The sequence below is a fragment of the Gymnoscopelus microlampas genome, assembly GCF_963454915.1.
Source record: "Gymnoscopelus microlampas genome assembly, chromosome: 17".
In the NCBI taxonomy this organism is placed as follows: domain Eukaryota; kingdom Metazoa; phylum Chordata; class Actinopteri; order Myctophiformes; family Myctophidae; genus Gymnoscopelus; species Gymnoscopelus microlampas.
The window spans coordinates 36,237,870-36,259,041 of NC_139954.1; the positions used below are offsets into that span (position 1 = coordinate 36,237,870).

Sequence of the window (21,172 nt, forward strand, 5' to 3'; positions counted from 1 at the left end):
TTCAACACACTTTGATAGTCTGGGTTGGCTCAGGGTAGAAGACAGGGTTAAACAATTAAAAATTGGATTGGTATTTTAGATAGTCAAAGGGGTTAGTCATACATGACTAACTACTTCTCCAAAGTGAGTGACACCCACAGCCACAATACTAGAGGGAGCGACAATGATCTGGTATACCCAGATATAGAAACAAACATGGAAAAATTCTCTTTCTACTACTCTGCCACCAAAATGTGGAATGCCCTGACACCATTCATTAAAAGATGTAAATCACTGGATTCTTTCAAAACTAACCTGAGGAGATCAGGGAGTCAGGAGACCACAAGGGGAGGTACTGTAAATGCAATTTTACATAGAAAGGAGGTGTCATTCATTGCTGATGTTTTCCCTTTTATAGTGTTTTGTATTTTGTATTTTTTATGTATTATTAGTTATTTTTTGATGCTATGTTGATTCATTGAATATACTGGACCACATGGAAAGTCCCTTGGACTTTTTTGTGTTATCCCTTTAGCCTTAATGTCTGATAGTACCTTGTGCTGTTTTCAGACTAATAAAGTATTCACAGGAAACTTGACAGGAAATGTAACCTTGTGTCGCGTGTGTGTGTGTGTGTGTGTGTGTGTGTGTGTGTGTGTGTGTGTGTGTGTGTGTGTGTGTGTGTGTGTGTGTGTGTGTGTGTGTGTGTGTGTGTGTGTGTGTGTGTGTGTGTGTGTGTTCAAAATACTATAGCGTACCGGCTGTCAGGGGCTGAGGGGGACTTTCCATGCCTCTGGGGGCTGGGACACAATACAGCCATTCCAGTTCATAATAGAGAAGAGAAACAAACATTATCAAAGCAAAACTCTCTATTTACTTTGAAGTTCACCTCCTGGAAGTCCACAGTCTTTCTCTCTCTCTCTTAATGGCGGTCAACAAACAGCGTTTAGGTGAATACCAAAATATTCTCTTTTTTAGAAAGAGAAACTTTTTGACTGTCTTTATTGTGTATTTAACTAAAGAAAATATACTGTATGCTCTCCCCATTCATTTAGGGTGGGCCAGTTGTACAAGTGGGTGGACCCAGGCCCATTAAGCCCTCCCCTAGTCCCCTACTTCTGCCTCTGTCCAGGTGGGGGTTATGAAAGATTACGTAATGACATAAGTTGACACTGGGGATGGTATAGCACTGTGTATAAAACTTAGCGACTGGACAAACAATTAGGAAAAGGGGTTAGAGAGAGGAGCACAGTCATGAGGACTTATCGAGACACACACCTGCTTTCATACCTGTACTTCTATTTGATATTGTTCCCTTCCTTCTCTCCTTTGTTGTCCTCACCTTCCTCTTCTTGTGAGTTACAGGCACAATTTAATCTCAACAGAATTTACAAGGCTGGGGACTATATACTGGGTGGCATGTTTCACATGCATCTCTACTCTGTGTTCCCTGAGCTGTCTTTCACCTCCAAGCAGCAGGTACCCACTTGCTACAGGTGAGTATCACAATAGCAAGCCAAAGAACAGGAACTTGTTTTGATTTACAGTACCATAGCATTAGATGATGTTGTGTACAGTAGTTCTGCAAATATACATATTCAAGTTTACAGTGGCATTTTGTGTGTTAGTTTCGACATCCAAAGGTTCAGATGGGCCCAGACCATGGCGTTCGCCATTACTGAGATCAACAGAAACGCCAGCCTACTACCCAATGTGACTCTGGGATATAGTCTCCATGATACCTGTCACTCAGTTGCAGTTGCCTTCCATGGTGCGTTGTCACTGGTCAGTGGGAGAGAGGAGCAGTTTCACCTGGATGAGAACTGTGTCGGGTCTCCTCCAGTGCTCGGTATTGTGGGTGCCGATACCTCAGCTCATTCTATTGCCATCTCTAGTATTTTAGGTTTGTACAGAGTTCCCATGGTAAGTTGAACACCCTTTTACCATCACCAAATGTACATTTCATTTACATGTCTTACATCTTGAAAGACACAGAACATGTACGGTACTTGCAGGCAGAGATGGTGTGTGTGTGTGTGTGTGTGTGTGTGTGTGTGTGTGTGTGTGTGTGTGTGTGTGTGTGTGTGTGTGTGTGTGTGTGTGTGTGTGTGTGTGTGTGTGTGTGTGTGTGTGTGTGTGTGTGTGTGTGTGTGTGTACAGAGAGTACAGAGGGGTGGGTGATTATCGTGCATGATTTGTTGTTATTGTTCGTCTTATGAAGAGTCCAATGTCCATGTCTCTTAGTAAAAGAAAAGTATTGTCTTTTAATTCATCAGGGCTTAAGTGACAGAGTGGCTGTCCATGATGCTTAAGGGCTTAAGGGTGCATAATGGGTAGAAAATAGGGTTTGTAATCTACATTGGGGTTATAGGGTAGAATGTGCAACTCCAAAACATTGCATAGTTTCTATAAGGGGATTCCAAATGTTGAATTCTGCCACTATGTGTCTGCAGCAAAAACAATACAGCTTATTTCATTCTGTGTGGTGAGGGGATTCTGATCAGAGTGACAGCATTTGAGCGGTGGAACAGAAGCAGACCCTCATGCGTGTGGAGAGGGATTTCTCTCTGCTTCACTTTGCTCACATGCTCTGGACTGGCACATTTGTTTAAAAAAATGTACGGTCGTATATTACAGAATAAATGTTATGTGTCTTTTTCAGGTGAGTTACCTTGCCACATGCTCCTGTCTGAGTGAGCCGATGCAATTCCCATCCTTCTTTAGAACTATCCCTAGTGATGCCATCCAGGTGAACTGCTATAGACAAAACATCTGTTATCAAGTAGTACACGTTCCACACACTTGACAAAAACATACCTGTAGTCCTAGAGTCTAGGACTACAGGTACAGTACGTGTGGTCCATGGGAAAATGTAAAAAAAAAAAAAGAGCACTGCTCTATTCAGTGTAATTGATATTGCAGATCTCTCCTCTTGCATGTGTGTATTACTGCTGGAGCTGAAAGTCCCTATTGATAGCTCCAAAAGAGAATGATTAGACCTTTTCATGTGTAATCTGTGTAGGAGATTCACTGATTCACTATGTGAATAATCTAGCCCAGTGGTTCTCTGAGATCCTCATCCCAAGCCCTGCTGGTTTCCCTCGCAGAAGATCAAACACTAAAGGTGATCGAGCCTTTGCGAGTTTCGCCCCTATAGGCTATGGAATATGCTCCCCTTATACCTAAAATGTGGCCTCTGTGGACATCTTTAAAAAGACTGTTAAAGACTCATCTATTCAAACAGGCCTTTACATAGCTCTTTAGGATTACAGCTTTTGTGTTGTGACACATCCTGTATTGATTTCCTAAATTTCACTGGTTGATTGGTTACATTTTTGTCTTTTTATTTAATAGTATTATTGATATGTTCTGATTTTATCGTTGTGAAGCACATTGTGAATGTCTGTTAAAGGTGCTCCACAAATACATTTTACTTACTTACTCAAACATTTTCATGTCAAGGACTCCCAAATTGAGATGAATTTGGCCACAGACCCCCATTTGAAAAGATTTTGTGCCAGGGACACCCAAGATTTGTCAACATTTGCCAAGATCTGTCACCATTAATCGAAAATAGCCAAACAAAATAAAATAGCGCTTACAGTAAGTGTAAGCGTGTAAGTGTTTAAACTGTTTGCTGGGGGCCCCCTAGAACCCTAATTTGAGAACCAGCCTACCGGTAAACAGTTATCCCTCCATTATTTTTCCAATCAGATACGAGTTATGCTGCAGATTATGAGGCGGTATGGGTGGACGTGGGCAGGACTGCTGTTTACTGATGATGCCTACGGCCGCGATGCTGCTCAAGTCTTCCAGTCTGACCTGGCCAAGTCCGGTTTGGGTTGTCTGGCATATTTGCAGGCCATGCCCTGGGACCACGACCCAGCTGAACTTCAGAGGATCGTCACTATGATAAAGAAGTCCACAGCTCGTGTGGTCATTCTATTTGTATATGGGAGCTATATGGTTGATCTTATGGAGGAGGTTGGGGTTATGATTAATGTTAATTTAGGGATTGATGATCATAGGGAATATGAAATGAGTTGTATTGAAGTGAAGGCATCCTTTCATACAGGCTATAAATAGGTTGCAATTTAATTGCAAGCATTTTTAAATTGCAGTGTCATTTTATCACTTTCTTAGGTTCATCAATTTAAATTCCCAGACAGCAACTGTGTTACACTTTTTTCTTTTTCTGTACACAATACAGATACAAATAATCAAACACTGTTTTCATATACAGTACACAGTAACTAGCAATTTAGTTGTAATTTAATGGTCTAAGTACTGTACAATCCATTTCCAGGTATATAGCATCTAAAGGAACAATTATACATATTATACATATATATATATATATATATATATATATATATATATATATATATATATATATATATATATATATATATATATATATATATCAACAGGTGTTAAAGCAGAATGTGACGGGTATACAATGGATGACCAGTAATGCTGTGACGACAGCTACTATTCTCCAGAATCCTCACTTCCTGCCGTATCTGAGAGGCACCCTGGGTCTCTCCATCCGTCGTGGAGAGATACCAGGTCTCAAGGACTTCTTGTTAAAAATACATCCTGACAATGACCATGACAACAGCCATGAAAATGCCATAGTGAGTCTTTTGTTTGATTTAGTTTTTAAGCTGCACTTTCAAACTTTTAAATAGTCACAAAGTATTTTATTGATGCTTGAGACGTCACTGTGTTTCTTCAGGTGAGACAGTTTTGGGAGAACACATTTCGGTGTAAATTTGCTCCCCTCCCGTCAGAGTGGGTGGATGCTGGTGGAAAGGTATGTACTGGACAAGAGGACCTGGTAACAGCAGAAACGACCCTTTTGGATGTGTCTGACCTCAGGGAAGAGTATAATGTGTACAAGGCTGTGTATGCTCTGGCCCATGCCCTGCATGACATGTTGCAATGTGTGCCAGGAAGAGGGCCTTTCATTGGGCACAGCTGTGCCAGTTTACAGACAATGCAGCCATGGCAGGTGTGATATCAATTCACAATTTACCTGTTAATGTTTGTAGTTGGATTCCAATTTAGAATAATAATGAATATGTAAGCATGATAATGGAAAAAGCATTAAATATTGACATAGCAGGCTGAAAACATCTATTCTTTATTATTTGATTCATAGACCACAACAATGGGAGTATAAGCGCAGAATTAATTCATGTTGTTACGTCCTAGCTTGTAGAACATAACAAAAGGGAGGAAGACACACGCCTTAAATTTAAAAGTGTATGATTATACTTTTATTTACAACATAAATTATCTCACACATAACAGAGAATGGCACGGAGTGTGTTAGTCTGTAGAATCAGTAGCTTAAATGTAGTGCGGGGTGTTGAATAATGCAAACCAGGTACAAAACTACACAGGACCAAATGCTGCTGCTTTCATGGAGGGAGAGATACAATCTTTGACCACACCCAGCATTTTATAGTGCAAACTGGGAACACCGGCCAGGTGCTCCCAATGCACCTGATTGGCACCCCAAATTACTCAGCAGGACCTAGACAAAGACAGACAGGGGAATACACACACAGACCATAGTATGCCAAACTACAGGGGCTGTGACAATGTTTATATTGTGTTTTTAATACTGCAAGGGTGTATATAAAACCATAACAGTCCCTGTCATCAGTGTAACTATACTAATGTAATTGTATACAGTAGTTGTTTTTTTTTTTTATCTCTTGCTCTTCATAATATTGCTCATCGTCATTTCCAGCTTGTGTATTACCTGGAAAAGATCAACTTTACCACATCCTTTGGTGATCATGTATCATTTGATGAGAATGGAGATGCGTTGCCAGTCTATGACGTCATTAACTGGGTGTGGCTCCCTGATGGAAGCACAAAGGTTCACACTGTAGGTGTGTTCAAGAAGTCAGCCTCCGCAGGTGAAGAACTCATCCTTGATGAAGACAGAATATTCTGGAACTTTAAATCCACACAGGTCACTTCAGCATTCTAGAATAGCTGATGTCATGCTCATGATTTAAAATAAATGTAATAGTTTAGATTGAAATCACGATCATTCCTATTTCCGCTGTAGCCACCTCGGTCTGTCTGCAGTGAGAGCTGTTCCCCCGGAACACGTGTGGCCAGAAGGAAAGGGGAACCTGTCTGCTGCTTTGACTGCATTGCTTGCTCTGAGGGAGAGATCAGCAATGAGACTGGTAGGTTTACATTATTTAGCGATCTACGGTAGGTCATCTTTAGGACATCCCTTTGATCTCCCCCTCTTTGTTAGACTCTACAGAGTGCACCAGTTGTCCAGAGGACTTCTGGTCCAATCCCAAGCGTGACCACTGTGTCCCTAAGAGCGTGGAGTTCCTCTCCTACCACGAGGCACTGGGTGTCTCCTTGACAACCATCTCTTTGCTAGGCACACTTATCTGCGCCATTGTCCTGGGAATCTTCATCTACCATCGAAGCACACCCATGGTACGCGCCAACAACTCAGAACTCAGCTTCCTTCTCTTGTTGTCTCTCAAACTATGTTTCTTGTGCTCACTTCTGTTCATTGGCCGTCCCACACTCTGGACTTGTCAGCTGAGGCATGCAGCATTTGGGATCAGCTTTGTGCTGTGTGTCTCCTGCATCCTGGTGAAGACTATGGTGGTGTTGGCTGTGTTCAAGGCCTCCAAGCCTGGGGGTGCAGACATTATGAAGTGGTTTGGTTCTATGCAGCAGAGAGGAACAGTTTTGGCTCTTACTTTCATCCAGTCAATAGTCTGTATAGCTTGGCTTGTGTCTTCCTCACCAACGCCTCATAGAAACTCACAATACCACAGGGATAAGATAGTCTATGAGTGTGACGTGGGATCGACAGTTGGTTTTGCAGTGTTATTAGGTTATATTGGTTTACTGGCACTCCTCAGCTTCCTCCTAGCATTCATGGCAAGGAATCTTCCCGACAACTTCAATGAAGCCAAGTTAATCACGTTCAGCATGTTGATCTTCTGTGCCGTGTGGATAGCCTTCATTCCAGCATATATCAGCTCTCCGGGCAAATATGCAGATGTAGTGGAGGTTTTTGCAATTTTAGCATCTAGTTTTGGCATTTTGGTCGCACTGTTTGGACCAAAGTGTTATACAATCATTTTGAGACCCGAGAGAAACACTAAGAAGTCCATCATGGGTCGAGGTGCCACCAAGACATAGAACAATGATACATTTTCTCTGTGTGTATTGCACATTATAACAAAAAGTATATATGGATACCTTTGTCGATAACCCTGTTAGTAGATTCAGTTTTCTTCCAGATTAAGTCTAAAGTAGTGATCCAGTCATAGACGCAATGCAAACATCTGTTATCTATCATAAAAAAGGTTAGTGAAAAGTTGATTAACCTCCCAAAAGTTAAGTTTGGTTATTTTAGTGGCACCTCTTCATTCTCTGTGGGTCTAGTACTACAGGTAAGAGGTCTACACATAAGTGCAATACCTTTTAAAGGCCTCTGATTTTTCAAAAGCTTGTTTTTAACTGCTGGCCGAACTGAAAGCTCATCTTAACATGGAATGTCCCTTGCTGCTCAATCCTCCCATACACTGGGGGTGCATGTACACGTGGGCACCTCCACTCCCTCACACATGCATAATTCATGCAGGGTTGTACGATGGTGTCGCGCTCACAACGCCTTGTGCAAGTTGTGCATGCGGCACGTTGAGAGCTTGTAGATCAGCTATTTTCAACACGTTGTGACACCATATTATGACAAAGTATAATTCAGGCTGAATACACACTAAACATTCAGTTCAATGGTATCATGATGGTATGTTTCTTGTGACATCTTCAAATTGTAGGCTATATTTACAATCTTGGGCCCCTAGGCCGAGGCCCAGTAGGCCCATTTGTTTGGTAATCCACTGTGGTGGTGTGCACAGTTATGTCACTCTCTTAAACAACCAAAAGTGTATGGTAACATAATCCTAATTGCAATTGACTACAGACCAAGGCCTTACAGTGGTCATCATGCAGCAATAGACTGTTTACCACAACACAGAGAGCACACTGTTTTTTATTTTGAAGGCATTTCTCTTGCACATCTCCTCTACATAATGTATGTTTCTTGTATACACTGACACACACGCACACGCACACGCACACACACACATGCCTGTGTCATTTTAATCTATACTTCTTTGTAGTTCTAAGTAGACTACTGTAGGCCACGGAACTCTGTCCCCCACCCTCCCCTTATTTTAGGCTTACAATTTTTACAAATGCGAATTCTATGAACTAAGTTATGGCTAAATTCGAGTCGACCGTCATTGAATTTGGCCATTAATATGTGTGGCCGCTAGATGGCGGCCTAAGACTATAAAATGCAGCAGTGTGTGTTAACCAGAGACAATAAAAAGTCATGGTGCTTAGCTAGCCATGGTTCACATGACAGTCATGTTTCAGGGCTAGGAGCTTAGCCTATTGTATGGATGCGTTTGCTGTTATGAATGTTCACTGGTTCAATTAATGGTATTACATAATTATACATATTATATTATTTTATGTTATATAATTGATGTAAATATTCATATAATTGTATGTTAATTCATATCTGGTAGATAATGTAATATAAAATATTTGTTATGTTTAGTTTCCAGAACTACAGTGAGGTAGTTCTGGAAATAAATCCCACTGTCACCATTTCCTGTTCTAGCAGACATCTGAGGGCAAATGCAAATCCAGTGCAATTCAACGGAATTATAGCTACATTTCATCGTGCCATCATATATTGCAAATCTCTTCTTTGCCTTCCTTCTTTCCTCTGTGATCAGCACCTCACACTCAATATACCTGGTGTTTTCGTTTTTAAACTGAATATCTGTCAACCTGAAACATAAAAGACGGAATTGAACACAATATTGCAATAATTCTCGATCATGATCACTTGAGTACACATACACTTGACCATACATACAGTACAGTACTGTAAGTGGACGTTTTTTAAATGTCAACGAAAATAATGTTATAATAATAATAATTATGTACTGTAGATGTCACAAACCGTCCCACTTGAATACAATTTAACATGAATTCAATGTCTTTACTACAAAATAATGTAAGTCTTAATTTTGGATTTATTGAAATATTTGTAATAAAATCATTTCAACTGGAGAGAAGGCAATATAATCTAACTAAACTAATTTAGAGGTGTCTCTGCTAGTCTAAACTGGTGGCAATATTGAAAGGCAATGAACAGTACCACAGCAATGAAAGGACAAGAGTAGTATGACCCACAAGCTGAATTATGTCAATGGCAAGCAATCAACAAAACGCAAGGCATCATATACTGTAAGTATACATATAGTATACATAATACGCACAATATTGGTGAATATACACGAGACGAGAGCCTAGACTAGAGTCACTACAAAAAACGCCACAAGACAGAGTAAGGCAATGCTTAACAATGAGTTTATATCTCTACGAAGGGGAGCCCAAATATCTGAGAGAAGAAACATAAGATGCTTGTGTGAAATGGCCACTGGTCTTCAAATATCGTTAGGAATAGTGGATGTGTGTGCCAATGGCTTAAAAAAAAGTAGGGATGTCAACAATCTGAATTTAAAATGTACTTATTTTAATGAAAGAAAGAAAGAACCTTTCATCCAGTACTCTTCCATTGAGAAAAATGAATAATATAAATTATTTGAAGCAGACAGCAGTCCGGATTGGACCCTTCAACCCAACACATTTTTCACAACTAAATTGTATCATAATGAAACATAATCGCACATTCAATAAATACAAGATTATATATAGATATGTGAATGAGAAGATTTGCATAGTTATTATACTCAATTACACTGTTTAATATATTAAAATTGTCTGATAAAGGACTGAATAAGTATCATTCCATTTGTCTGTGTTGATTGTCTTGCTTCTCATCAGGATAATCCTGATCATGCTGGAAGGGTGAATTGAGGGTTGAGTTAAAAATAATATTATGGGTCTTACTTTTTAATAAATTGGGTTGTAACTGGCAAGGATGGGGAAACAAAAGTGTTATGAAAAAAGAATATTGTAATTGAATTTCCCAAACAAGTTTTCACATAAGGAATTTGACTTGGAGAGGTTGGTGCATTGCAGCGAGGGGCAAATACTGTTATGGCCATGAATGGAACAACTATTGAAGATATCTCAGCAATAACTGGAATTACATCATGGCAAGGAAACAACACAACCCAAACCTCCAACAAAGTGCTTTAACCTCTACAGCAGGTGGCACTGGCAGGCATTGACAACTCAGTAGCAGTCTGTTGCACCTCAGAATGGATCAATATACAATACAATATAAAAATAAATACATACATACAACACAAAACAACCTAAACATCTCTCAAACAAATACTTGTTTAGAGTGCACTGTTTTCCATCAGCTTATGGAGTGTCTGCCATCCAAAGACAACAACAGGCATTATAATTGATAATTGAGAAATAGTTTTGGACCATTTGTTCACAACATAAAATATAATGATCCACATTAACTACGGTACACACTTGTGGTGCAATGCTGAGCACAATCATCTGCGTTATATACACAGCTGCAATAAATTGAACAGGCCACCAACAAAACTACAAACGGGTGTATTTGTATTCAGTTGTTCATTGTTTGAAAATAAAACAGTGACTGGTCCTACTCATGGAACTGGACAAGACTAAATTGTCCTCCTCAAAACTACCATACACTTTGTAGCCCTTATCTCCATTTCCTCACAGAACATGTTGAAATCAGTCTGGTATTGGAAGTAAAACATTAAAAGTGGACATGCTGATGTGAAAAGGTCTCATCATGTTCCAGGTGTTCCATGGTCTTTGTCATGTTCCAGGTCCTCCATAGCTCTCAGATGGTCTTCACTGTCTATGTTTGAAACTGTTTCCTGAATACCTTCGTCCTGCATTACTTGGCTGCCAACAGTGTATGTTAGAGTATTCTGGAGGTTTTCTGAATGAGAAGAGAAGCTGCATTAGGAACAAGACAGCATTCATTTTAAGTACAATTAATATTTAAGTTAAGCCTGTGAATATATATATATATATATATATATGTATATATATATATATATATATATATATATATATATATACATATACACACACAAAACAGGAGCAGGGGTGGGATTAATGGACTGTGACATGAAAGTCCATGGGTCAAACACAGCACTGAGCAAAATTATTCAGAAAACCCTAGACCACAGAAAATCAGTTCAGTAAAAAAAAAAATTAAAAATAGAAATTTGATGTCATGAATATTGATAAATATATACCTTCTGTCTTATATTAAAATTGGCTTGTGAGTGGACAGTGAGTGCATGGGTGCCTGAAACGTAACATTCGGATCTGATTGGCCAAATAATTTGGAAATCTCACTTTGATTGGCCAAGATTCGTGTGACATAGTGCTCTGATCAGCGCCTTTAGAATTTCAGTAATCTTTGCAGCCTGCATCTAGTAAGTTACAATTTGACAAAGTGTCTTTGCCCCTCATCAGTATTTTTTTTGTAAATATTTAAATTGTACAGTCGGATTGCATGTAGGCAGAGCTACCGAGGGATGAATCCACCCTCAATATGTTCAAATATTCATCTGTTGCTGACTGCTTGTGGGAGTTTTGTTTGTGGGGTTGTTGTCCCCTTTGGCTAAATGGCCATAGCGGCCTTGATAAGTGTTACGTTATGTTTTCAGTGAACCTCTCATTATTCTTGTGAAGCAGATTATAGTACGGCTGAAAGGTTTTTCACCTGTATGAGTCCTCATATGTGTCTTCAGATGTCCAACTTGAATGAAGCTTGTGCCACAAACTGTACAACTGAAGGGACTTTCCGCTGTATGAGTCCTCATGTGCACCTTAAGTTGACGAGTTCGACTGAATCTTTGATCACAAACTGCACAACTAAATGGCTTTTCCCCTGTATGATTCCTCATATGCATATTCAGCTGAGCATTTCGACTGAATCTTTGGTTACAAACTGTACAACTAAAGGGTTTTTCCCCTGTATGAGTACCCATGTGTTTTTTCAGATCACCCATTTGAATACAGCCTTTGCCACAAACTGTACAAGTAAAAGGTTTTTCCCCTGTATGAGTCCTCATGTGTATTGTCAGTTGGCCACTTTGACTGAATCTTTGTTCACAAATTGAACAACTAAAGGGCCTTTCCCCTGTATGAGTTCTCATATGAATCTTCAGTTGCCCACTTTGAGCAAATCTTTGTTCACAAACTGAACAACTAAAGGGCCTTTCTCCTGTATGAGTCCTTAGGTGCATCTTCAGTTTATCATTTCGACTGAACTTTTGTTGACAAACTTTACAACTAAATGGTTTTTCCCCTGTATGAATGCTCATGTGTTTCTTCAGATCATTCATTTGTACGCAACCTTTGCCACAAACTGTACAACTAAAAGGTTTTTCCCCTGTATGAGTCCTCATGTGCATCTTCAGTTGGCCATTTTGACTAAATCGTTGTTCACAAACTGTACAGCTAAAGGGCTTTTCCCCTGTATGATTCCTCATGTGCAAAGTCAGTTGATCGTTTCGATTGAATCTTTGTTCACAAAATGGACAACTAAAGGGTTTTTCCCCTGTGTGAGTCCTCATGTGTGTCTTAACCTCACTCATTTGACCACAGCCTTTACCACAAATTGTACAATTAAAGGGTTTTTCCCCTGTATGGACCATTGTGTGTCTTTTTAGACTTCTAATGTGATCAAACCCTTTGCCACAAACAGGACAAGTAAAAGGTTTCTTACAATCCTCTTCATCAGCTTGTGTTTGCATTTGTACATTTGAGGTGCTGGCTAGAGGCTCTGTCGCTCTATTTTCATCCTCATTTTCAGCTAATGTCAAAGTTGACCCATCAGCCTCCTTTGGTCTTTCAAGTAGCTCCTCTTGTTCCTCTTTAATCTGCGAAGGCTCTGGTTCCTCCTGAACCTGACTGGGACTCCTCGGTTTAGGAGACACCTCCTCATTACACACAGGGAGATGCAGGAAGTCTAGAAAAAAGGTAAAATGAGAGAAAAGCATTAGATGTACACATTTTATATTTCTCAATGCAGTATGTTTTGTAGGGCTCTACTCAAATATTTGTGTATGCTCAATCAACAGGTTGCTATTAGAATATAATTTAAATATTTGGATGCTATGAATATATGTTTCATCATTATGTTTTTAAATTGTTAAATACACTGTAATTAAAGTAATTGCAGAAATAAAACCATACTGTTTTCTTGTAAAGAAATGAAATAAGAGCATGACATAGTTGGAAATATATGCCAGTAAGTTATGTTTTCGATACATCTTTCACAATGAGGCTTGAGTCAGTTTTGACATTTTAAATCATTTGACACAAACTGTAGAAGTGAACTTTATTTTACCTGTATGAGTTCTCATGTGTGTCTTCAGATGTCCACTGTGAATGAAACTTTTACCACAACCTATACAAACAAAGGGTTTTTCCCCAGTATGAATCCTCATGTGCATCTTCAGCTGATCATTTCGACTGAACTTTTGGTTACAAACTGTACAAGTAAAGGGCTTTTCCCCTGTATGAATCCTCATGTGTTTTTTTAGATCACTCATTTGGGCACAGCCTTTGCCACAAACGGTACAACTAAAGGGTTTTTCCCCCGTATGAGTCCTCATGTGCATCTTCAGTTGACCATTTCGACTGAATCTTTGTTCACAAACTGAACAACTGAAGGGTTTTTCCCCTGTATGATTCCTCAGGTGCATGTTCAATTGATCATTGCGATTGAATTTTTGTTCACAAAATGGACAAGTAAAGGGTTTTTCCCCGGTGTGAGTCCTCATGTGTGTCTTCAGCTCACTCATTTGTCCACAGCCTTTGCCACAAACTGCACAATTAAAGGGTCTTTCACCTGAATGGATCATCTTGTGTCTTTTCAGACCTCTAATTTGATCAAAACGTTTGCCACAAATAGTACAACTAAAGGGTTTCTTCTCTGTGCGACTTGTGGATGGAGTTTCTTTACATGATTTTAGGTCCTGCAAGTTGTTGTTCAAAGGCAATCCTTGCCCTTCCACATTTTGTGGCTTATGTGATTTCAGTGTGATTGAAGCCGACTCCCTGGCTTCCTCACACTCATCACTGTGTTCATTGTCAGATTCAGAACAGTGTGAAGAGAGGAGCCGGTCATCACTTGTTGGTTGTGACGCTGCACAGTCCTCTACATCAGCTTGTGTTTTCATGTGTTCAGTTGAGGTGCTGGCTAGAGGCTCTGTCTCTTTTTTCACCATCATATTCACTTTTCACTGCAAGTAATGTTAATGTTGACACATCTTTGAAGAGTCTCCGGTTCTTCTTTAATCTGTGAAGCTCTGGTTCCTCCTGTAAAATACTGGGGCTCCTCTTCTGCTCTTCAGGGGAATCCTCTTCACACACAGGGAGGTGCAGGATGTCTAAGTAAAAGATAAAATAAGAGAAAACCATTAAATGTTAAATATAAAAGGTTCAATGAATTCATAGTCATTGGGGAACATTTTGATTATAAACTTAAACTAATAGACTTCAAAGAAGTTGGGGCACTTCTCTTTATATGGGGATTAGATGGGCTACAGAAACAGCGACACATTTAGTGTCACAGAAAATAAAGATTGTGACTATATGGCAACAATATAGATTTGAAGACAGCAAAATAGGTGGTTTGAACCTAAAAATCAAACACATCATTGGCACGTTGCGCCATTGCAGTAAAACATGTGAAACACGCCAATGGCACTCAATGAGTTAACAAGAGAGCATGATAGGTTCTACATCTGGACTGGCATTACTACATGGTGGGGGAGACTCTGGGGCTGGGCTTCTTCTGGAGGCAGTTGGTGGAACTGAACCAGATCACCCTTGTCAACCAGTAGCAGTCAAAAGAAAGGCTGCATGAGCAGGAAACCGCTGTGGTGCTTCAGGTTGCTGTATCTACATTACCTCCAGCTATCTCTGTGTAAAGAGAGGCTCTGCAGGAGGTGAGAGTGCTCCCTGTTCAACAACCCAGGCCAGCACTACAGGAATATCAGTACCAGCTGCCGGAGACCACAGCAGCACAGGCGAAAAGGAGGCCGACCTCTACTCAGCACCCACGTCCAATCAGGCCAAAGGGGCCAGTGCCAAGGAGGTTGTATACCACACCCACAGCCCCAGGACCAATACCCCAGATTGTCACACCAGCACCAGGACCAGTGGCGCCTCAGTGAGTCGCACCAGCAGCAATGGTGGCGCCTCAGCTGGTCACACCCAGAGTAATGGTGGCGCCTCAGCTGATCACACCCAGAGTAATGGTGGCGCCTCAGCTGGTCACACCCGGAGCAATGGTGAAAACTCAGATCCTCACCCCAGCAGGACAATCTTTAGGTGTACCAGTAGTACTTTTCGTGCCAGTCGTAAAGGGCACCAACCCAAAAACCACTGCCACCTCTATGGAAGCTGGAGCCACTACAAAGAGGCCTTATAGACGATCTGTGCAAGGGAACAAATGTAAAAAGTCACTTGTTAAAGAGGGCTAGAGTGTGTTTACCTGTACTTTTAAACTTCTTTTGGTTTGTTTGTTTGTTTATTGATTTGTATATTTTGCCATAAACGGTTTTGTGCAACAATGACACTGTTGTATAAGTGAGTGCACTTTGCAGTTCACACAGTAGTAGATCTAATATAGAGCCCCAGGCGGATGCTTATCAGCTGAGTATATAGAGTTAAGTTATTAAAGAGTGTGAGTGTTTTACCTGTACTTTTAACTTTCATCTTCATTTTATTACAATTTAGCGTTATTACAGTCCAGTATTATTGTTATGTTATATTGTATTGCTCTTCTTACACAGTCTTGCAGAACATATCATGCACACATTTCACTGCTTGAAGTCTTGATTGTGTTTGATGTTTATTTTTCCCTAATACAAATCTTTCAAAAGCGTTTCTCTTTTTTAGTTTTTTTCAAGGGTGTGTTTTAATGTACAGTAACTGCATAATGATGATGACATTCAATGACAGTGACATTTGCAAGTTAATTAGCGTGACACTTGGTTTAAAAAAAGTTATATAGATATGGAATCGGATTAAAATAGATTGAATAGAATAGAATAGTTGGAACTGAGAAAACAAGTTAGTCATAGAACACATCTGCTTTTATACCAACTGGTATAACGTAAATCTTACTATCTGTTCTTATATCGCTTCCTGCATGAGTCCCATTGACTGTAGCATGTCTCTGCTCTCATTCTGGTCACAACACAGGGCTCCAGACTGACCTTTTTAACATTAGTTGCGCTGGTGCGCCTAACTTTGTCATTTGTGTGCACCAGTCCAGCACATAATCATTGCTAAGAAATGTGTGTTTTGAGTTTACTCATGAATAAGTTAACTGAGCTAGACTTTCGGATATGATAGGGAGATGATTCCAGAGACGAGGGGCTTTAACCAGTCCTGAACACGCCTGCCGCCAGGCTGTCATCAGGGACGTGCACAGATAGACTCTAGGTGGTGCTAGAGCACCTGCCCTTTGCCCTCTTGACCAGAAGTGCCCTTTTGAAAAAAAGGGGAAAAAATGTTGTTGTTTTTTCAGTTTACAGCAGGGGTCTTCAACAGGGGGTCCTCAGAGTTACTACAGGGGGTCCGCCAAATCTTTATGTGATATGATTTTTCTTTTTACCATAACCACTCGAAACCTAGCATCCCTTTTCTGAGGAGAACTTTAGCCAAAAATAGCAGATCTACACCTCTACACCTATACCAAGAGAGGTATAGGTGTAGAGGGGAAAAAAGAGCAGACCAAGTAAACAAAAAAAAGTATAATTTACTTGAGCACCTGCCCCTCAAAATGTCTGTGCACGCCACTGGCTGTCATACTGCTGGTTGACAAGAGGTATTTAATCAAAGTCAAGCAATTTGGCTTCTGCTGCTCTATCTCTCCGTTGCACATAGTTTGTGACATTAAACAGTAGCAATGTCGTGAGGAAACAGGGTTCGAATCCTGGGTAGAACAGGAAAGTTATGGATGATTGCAGCTTTAACAAAGAGGCTCTGTACCTTACTTTGTGGATTAATATCAATGTCCAGCTGCATGTTTTGTTTTACAAAACACATAATATCCCCCCTACAACAATTATATTAATAGTCACACTCGCTCTGGGCAGCAGACTGGCGTCTGCTTGGGCACCGCAGGTGGAAAGCTCCTTGATACAGAAGCTTATAAAATGCAAATAAAATATATAGCAGCGACTACACATTCCTGTAAATCCTAGACGTGAAATCAGTAGCCTAGAATTTTACTCATGTGTTGTGAGGGAGCATGCATGCACAGATAAATAAGTAGGCCAATCCACTAGTCGCGTTTTGACATCCCTTCATTAGGCCTTCTGACATGAGTGGACAGAGAGAGAGATAAAAGAAAGTGGACCATTCTGGTTAAGTAGGCTATAAATGACAGCCTCACAGGTGCGTGCAGTGGGTAACTGTCAGGTGTATTTTTGCCCGCAAAATTGCACGCCAGAATACACTAGATCAGGGGGTCTTCAACAGGAGGTACAGCACCCCTCCTCAGAGTTACTACAGGGGGGCCACAACATCTTTGTGTGATAGGCCAAAAATAGCAGATCTACAAGTTCACAACGCCTCGCAGCGCAAGGCGTTGTGAGCTTGTAGATCGGCTATTTTTGGCAAAGAGGTTTGGCGTATGGGGAAAAAAGAGCAGACCAAGTACAGAGCCAAAGATCAAGTTTACTAAGTATTAACGGTTTAAACGTCTGAAAATACACATTAACATGAATCCAACACAACACTGATGATAGTGCTGTCAAACAAGTCTATCACGCTATCTATGTCATACAATATGTAGTGGGGGTCCCTACTTCATCTCTCTCTCTCTGCTGAGGAAAATGAAGGCAGCCGGGCGTGTCCTCGAGCGGCGACTCAAGGCCACTGGACTAACCGTCCATAGACTGGCATTCAGAGAGCACCAGAAGGCATACTCAAGGTCCCTCAGGGAGGCACAGTCACAATTCTACTCCAACATCATCAACAATAGCCCTGGCAATTCAAAGACACTTTTCACCACCATAAACCATTTCCTGAAACCACAAACCCCCAAACACAGTGATACCACAGAGGAACAGTGTAACACCTACCTTAACTTCTTCAAAACTAAGGTAGATAACATCCGCTCTCTCCTCTCTGGCCCCGTCACTCCACCTGTCCCAACTGTCATCCCACAGTCTGGGATCTCCCACCCGCTCTCCTGCTTCACAAACACCACACAGCAAGAGGTCGAGGACATAGTTAGGAGGATGAAGCCCTCTACCTGTGCCCTGGACCCCCTTCCCACCACCCTAGTCAAATCCAACATCGGTGCAATAAGTCCCCTCATCACTAAAATCATCAACCTTTCTCTCCGGACCGGCCACATTCCTTCTGCTTTAAAAACTGCCATTCTCACACCGCTCCTCAAGAAACCCTCCCTAGACCCAGATACCCTCGCAAACTATAGGCCCATATCAAACCTCCCATTCCTCTCCAAAGTGCTAGAAAAAGTAGTGTCCGCACAGCTGGAAAACCACCTCAACCACAACAACCTCTGTGAAAAATTTCAATCCGGTTTTCGTTCCGCCCACAGCACCGAAACCGCCCTGGTCAGGGTCACAAATGACCTCCTCATGGCAGCTGATAAAGGCTCCCCCTCCCTGCTCATCCTCCTGGACCTTACAGCGGCTTTTGACACTGTCGACCACACCATTCTCATCAACCACCTTCACTCCACAATCGGACTCAACAATACAGCACTAGACTGGTTCAAATCCTACCTTACCGACAGGACAGAATACGTCTCCCTGGGAGGTTCAAAATCCCGCACCCAGCCTGTCACCTGTGGCGTCCCCCAGGGATCTGTCCTCGGTCCCACCCTGTTCACTCTGTACCTGCTACCCCTTGGCCGTGTCATCAGCAGGCATGGAATATCTTTCCACTGCTATGCTGATGACACGCAACTGTACATAAAAACCAACCACTCTGCCGATCCGTCATCATCATCATCTCCACCTCCATCACCGCCCTTATCCACTCTCACAACCTGCCTGGAGGAGATAAAGGCGTGGATGAAAAACAACTTTTTGCAGTTAAACAGTTCAAAAACTGAAATAATCCTGATAGGCACCCCACACCAAATAAAAACATCCTCCATAACCAGCATCAGCTTCTCCGGACAGGACCTTCCCCTCTCACCAGTGGTCACTAACCTGGGAGTAAAAATGGACCCCCATCTGAACTTTGAATCCCACATCAAACACATCTGCAAAACATCATTCTTCCACCTCCGAAACATTTCAAAACTCCGCCCCACACTCACACTAGCTGACTCAGAGAAACTTGTCCACGCCTTCGTCTCCTCCAGGTTGGACTACTGTAACGCACTTCTCATCGGGATCCCTAGCAAGAGCCTCCAAAGGCTCCAGTATATACAAAACAGCGCGGCTAGGATCCTGATGAGAGTGCGTAAACATGAACACATCACACCCATCCTCCGTTCACTCCACTGGCTCCCCGTCGCCTTCAGAACCCAATACAAGGTATCCCTGCTGACACATCAGTGCATCCACGGAAACGCTCCTTCCTACCTCAAGGAATTAGTCCCTCTAAAACCCTCAACCCGCAACACCCGCTCTGCAAACACATACGTCCTACAAACCCACAAGGCAAACCTTCGCACCATGGGCGACCGGGCTTTCTGCTCGGCCGCTCCTGAACTGTGGAACGCACTCCCTGTCCACCTGAGAGCTCCACAGTCACTTGATTCCTTCAAGAGAGGACTAAAGACTTACCTTTTTAGAAAAGCTTTTCCTTAGCTGGTTTTACCTCTAGGCTTTATGCCACATGTTTTAATAGTTTTACTCTAGTCTCCTAATTGTTGTTTTCTTTTATTGGTGTGATGTCTTTGTTTTTTGTTTTTTGCAATTGCCTTCTGTAGCACTTTGAGATTTCTTGCAAATGTAAAGTGCGTTATAAATAAAATCCATTATTATTATTATTATTATTAAGGGGTCCTTGGCCTGAAAAACCTTGAGCATCCCTAACCTACCCCCCTAACCCCTCTCTCTTTCTTCTTTTGTACATATTTTTCACTCTTCATACCAGTAACCTGTAAACTGATTGTATGACATTCTGTATATCTGTCTGTCTCTTATATGTCATCATGATTTGTGTGCATGGGGATCTCATCTTAAACAAGCTTAGTGCTTACTGAGTTTTCCAGTTTAGTAGACCTTGTATTGTGAATTTGTACTGTTATGTACTGTCAGGTACTGTTCTCATGTCTTACTAAATAAAGTACATCAATCAATCAGCACCCCTGCACTAGATGTAGCCTACTGACGGGCAGACATCATTTGCGGCATTTCAGCACCATGGACAGTGCTCGTTTTCGGATCAATGAACCGTCAGAACAACAACAATGCATGGGCATTTCATTTGTTTTCATAACAACAGGCTATTCGGACTCACTGTTGATATTTTGGGAGAATGGGCCGTAGGACCAATGCTGCGTCGGGATAACGGGCTGTCGGCTGACAAATGGGCAGCCCCCCTTTGTTCATATAACGACCCAAAAGCCACTGTAGCCATCCATTTACTATTTGACACATTTTGGGTGGTTTAATTGAACTTTAATGGACGTTTTCCCCCACTGCGGTCTTTGTTCTTTCTGGTTTGCAACCAGTTGAAACTGGTTCGAAGCTGCCGGTGTAGTGTTCTACCAACCTGCGTGTCGTTTCAAACATCTCCATCAGCCGCGGAGTCCCTGGTTCGTCACAGACTGACGTGTTTGTCATTAAAGTCACGTTAAAAACAGTGAATTCTAAAGTGGAACAAATTCAACGCCAACGGCAGCTTTCGGTATGTGTGTGTGTGTGTGTGTGTGTGTGTGTGTGTGTGTGTGTGTGTGCGTGCGTGGCACGGCAACGCAATTAATGAACTTCCGGGTCGACAACGTCTGACAGGCAGCGTTGCCAGGTTGTGAGAGAGAAACAAGCCCGAAAGAATCGAGCCATTCGCCCTTTAAACATACATTCTATTTGAAAATAGCCGATCTACACGCGTTGTGAGCTAGTAGATCTTCTATTTTCAAAAACATCTTGAAAACAATTTGACATTTTAACAACACAAA

General features: G+C 41.4%; 1 protein-coding gene and 1 long non-coding RNA gene across 2 annotated transcripts; one reads left to right on the top strand and one right to left on the bottom strand.

Annotated features, from left to right (window-relative positions):
- Positions 1 to 1,398: 1,398 nt before the first annotated feature.
- On the top strand, positions 1,399 to 7,179 carry LOC311064425 (extracellular calcium-sensing receptor-like; the record flags this gene model as incomplete). The annotated part of the gene is made up of 9 exons (XM_084084255.1): positions 1,399 to 1,475; positions 1,629 to 1,828; positions 3,002 to 3,103; positions 3,743 to 3,963; positions 4,482 to 4,616; positions 4,718 to 4,993; positions 5,741 to 5,968; positions 6,068 to 6,191; positions 6,266 to 7,179. The coding sequence occupies 9 exons, from the start codon at positions 1,399 to 1,401 to the stop codon at positions 7,177 to 7,179; spliced, it is 2,277 nt and encodes a 758-aa protein (XP_083940381.1).
- Positions 7,180 to 9,479: 2,300 nt separating this feature from the next.
- On the bottom strand, positions 9,480 to 20,910 carry LOC311064680. The gene is made up of 4 exons (XR_014602736.1): positions 20,767 to 20,910; positions 13,391 to 14,435; positions 11,759 to 13,009; positions 9,480 to 10,963 (listed from the first exon to the last, which is right to left on the bottom strand). It is a non-coding gene; the product is annotated as an uncharacterized lncRNA (long non-coding RNA).
- Between the last annotated feature and the right edge of the window lie 262 nt (positions 20,911 to 21,172).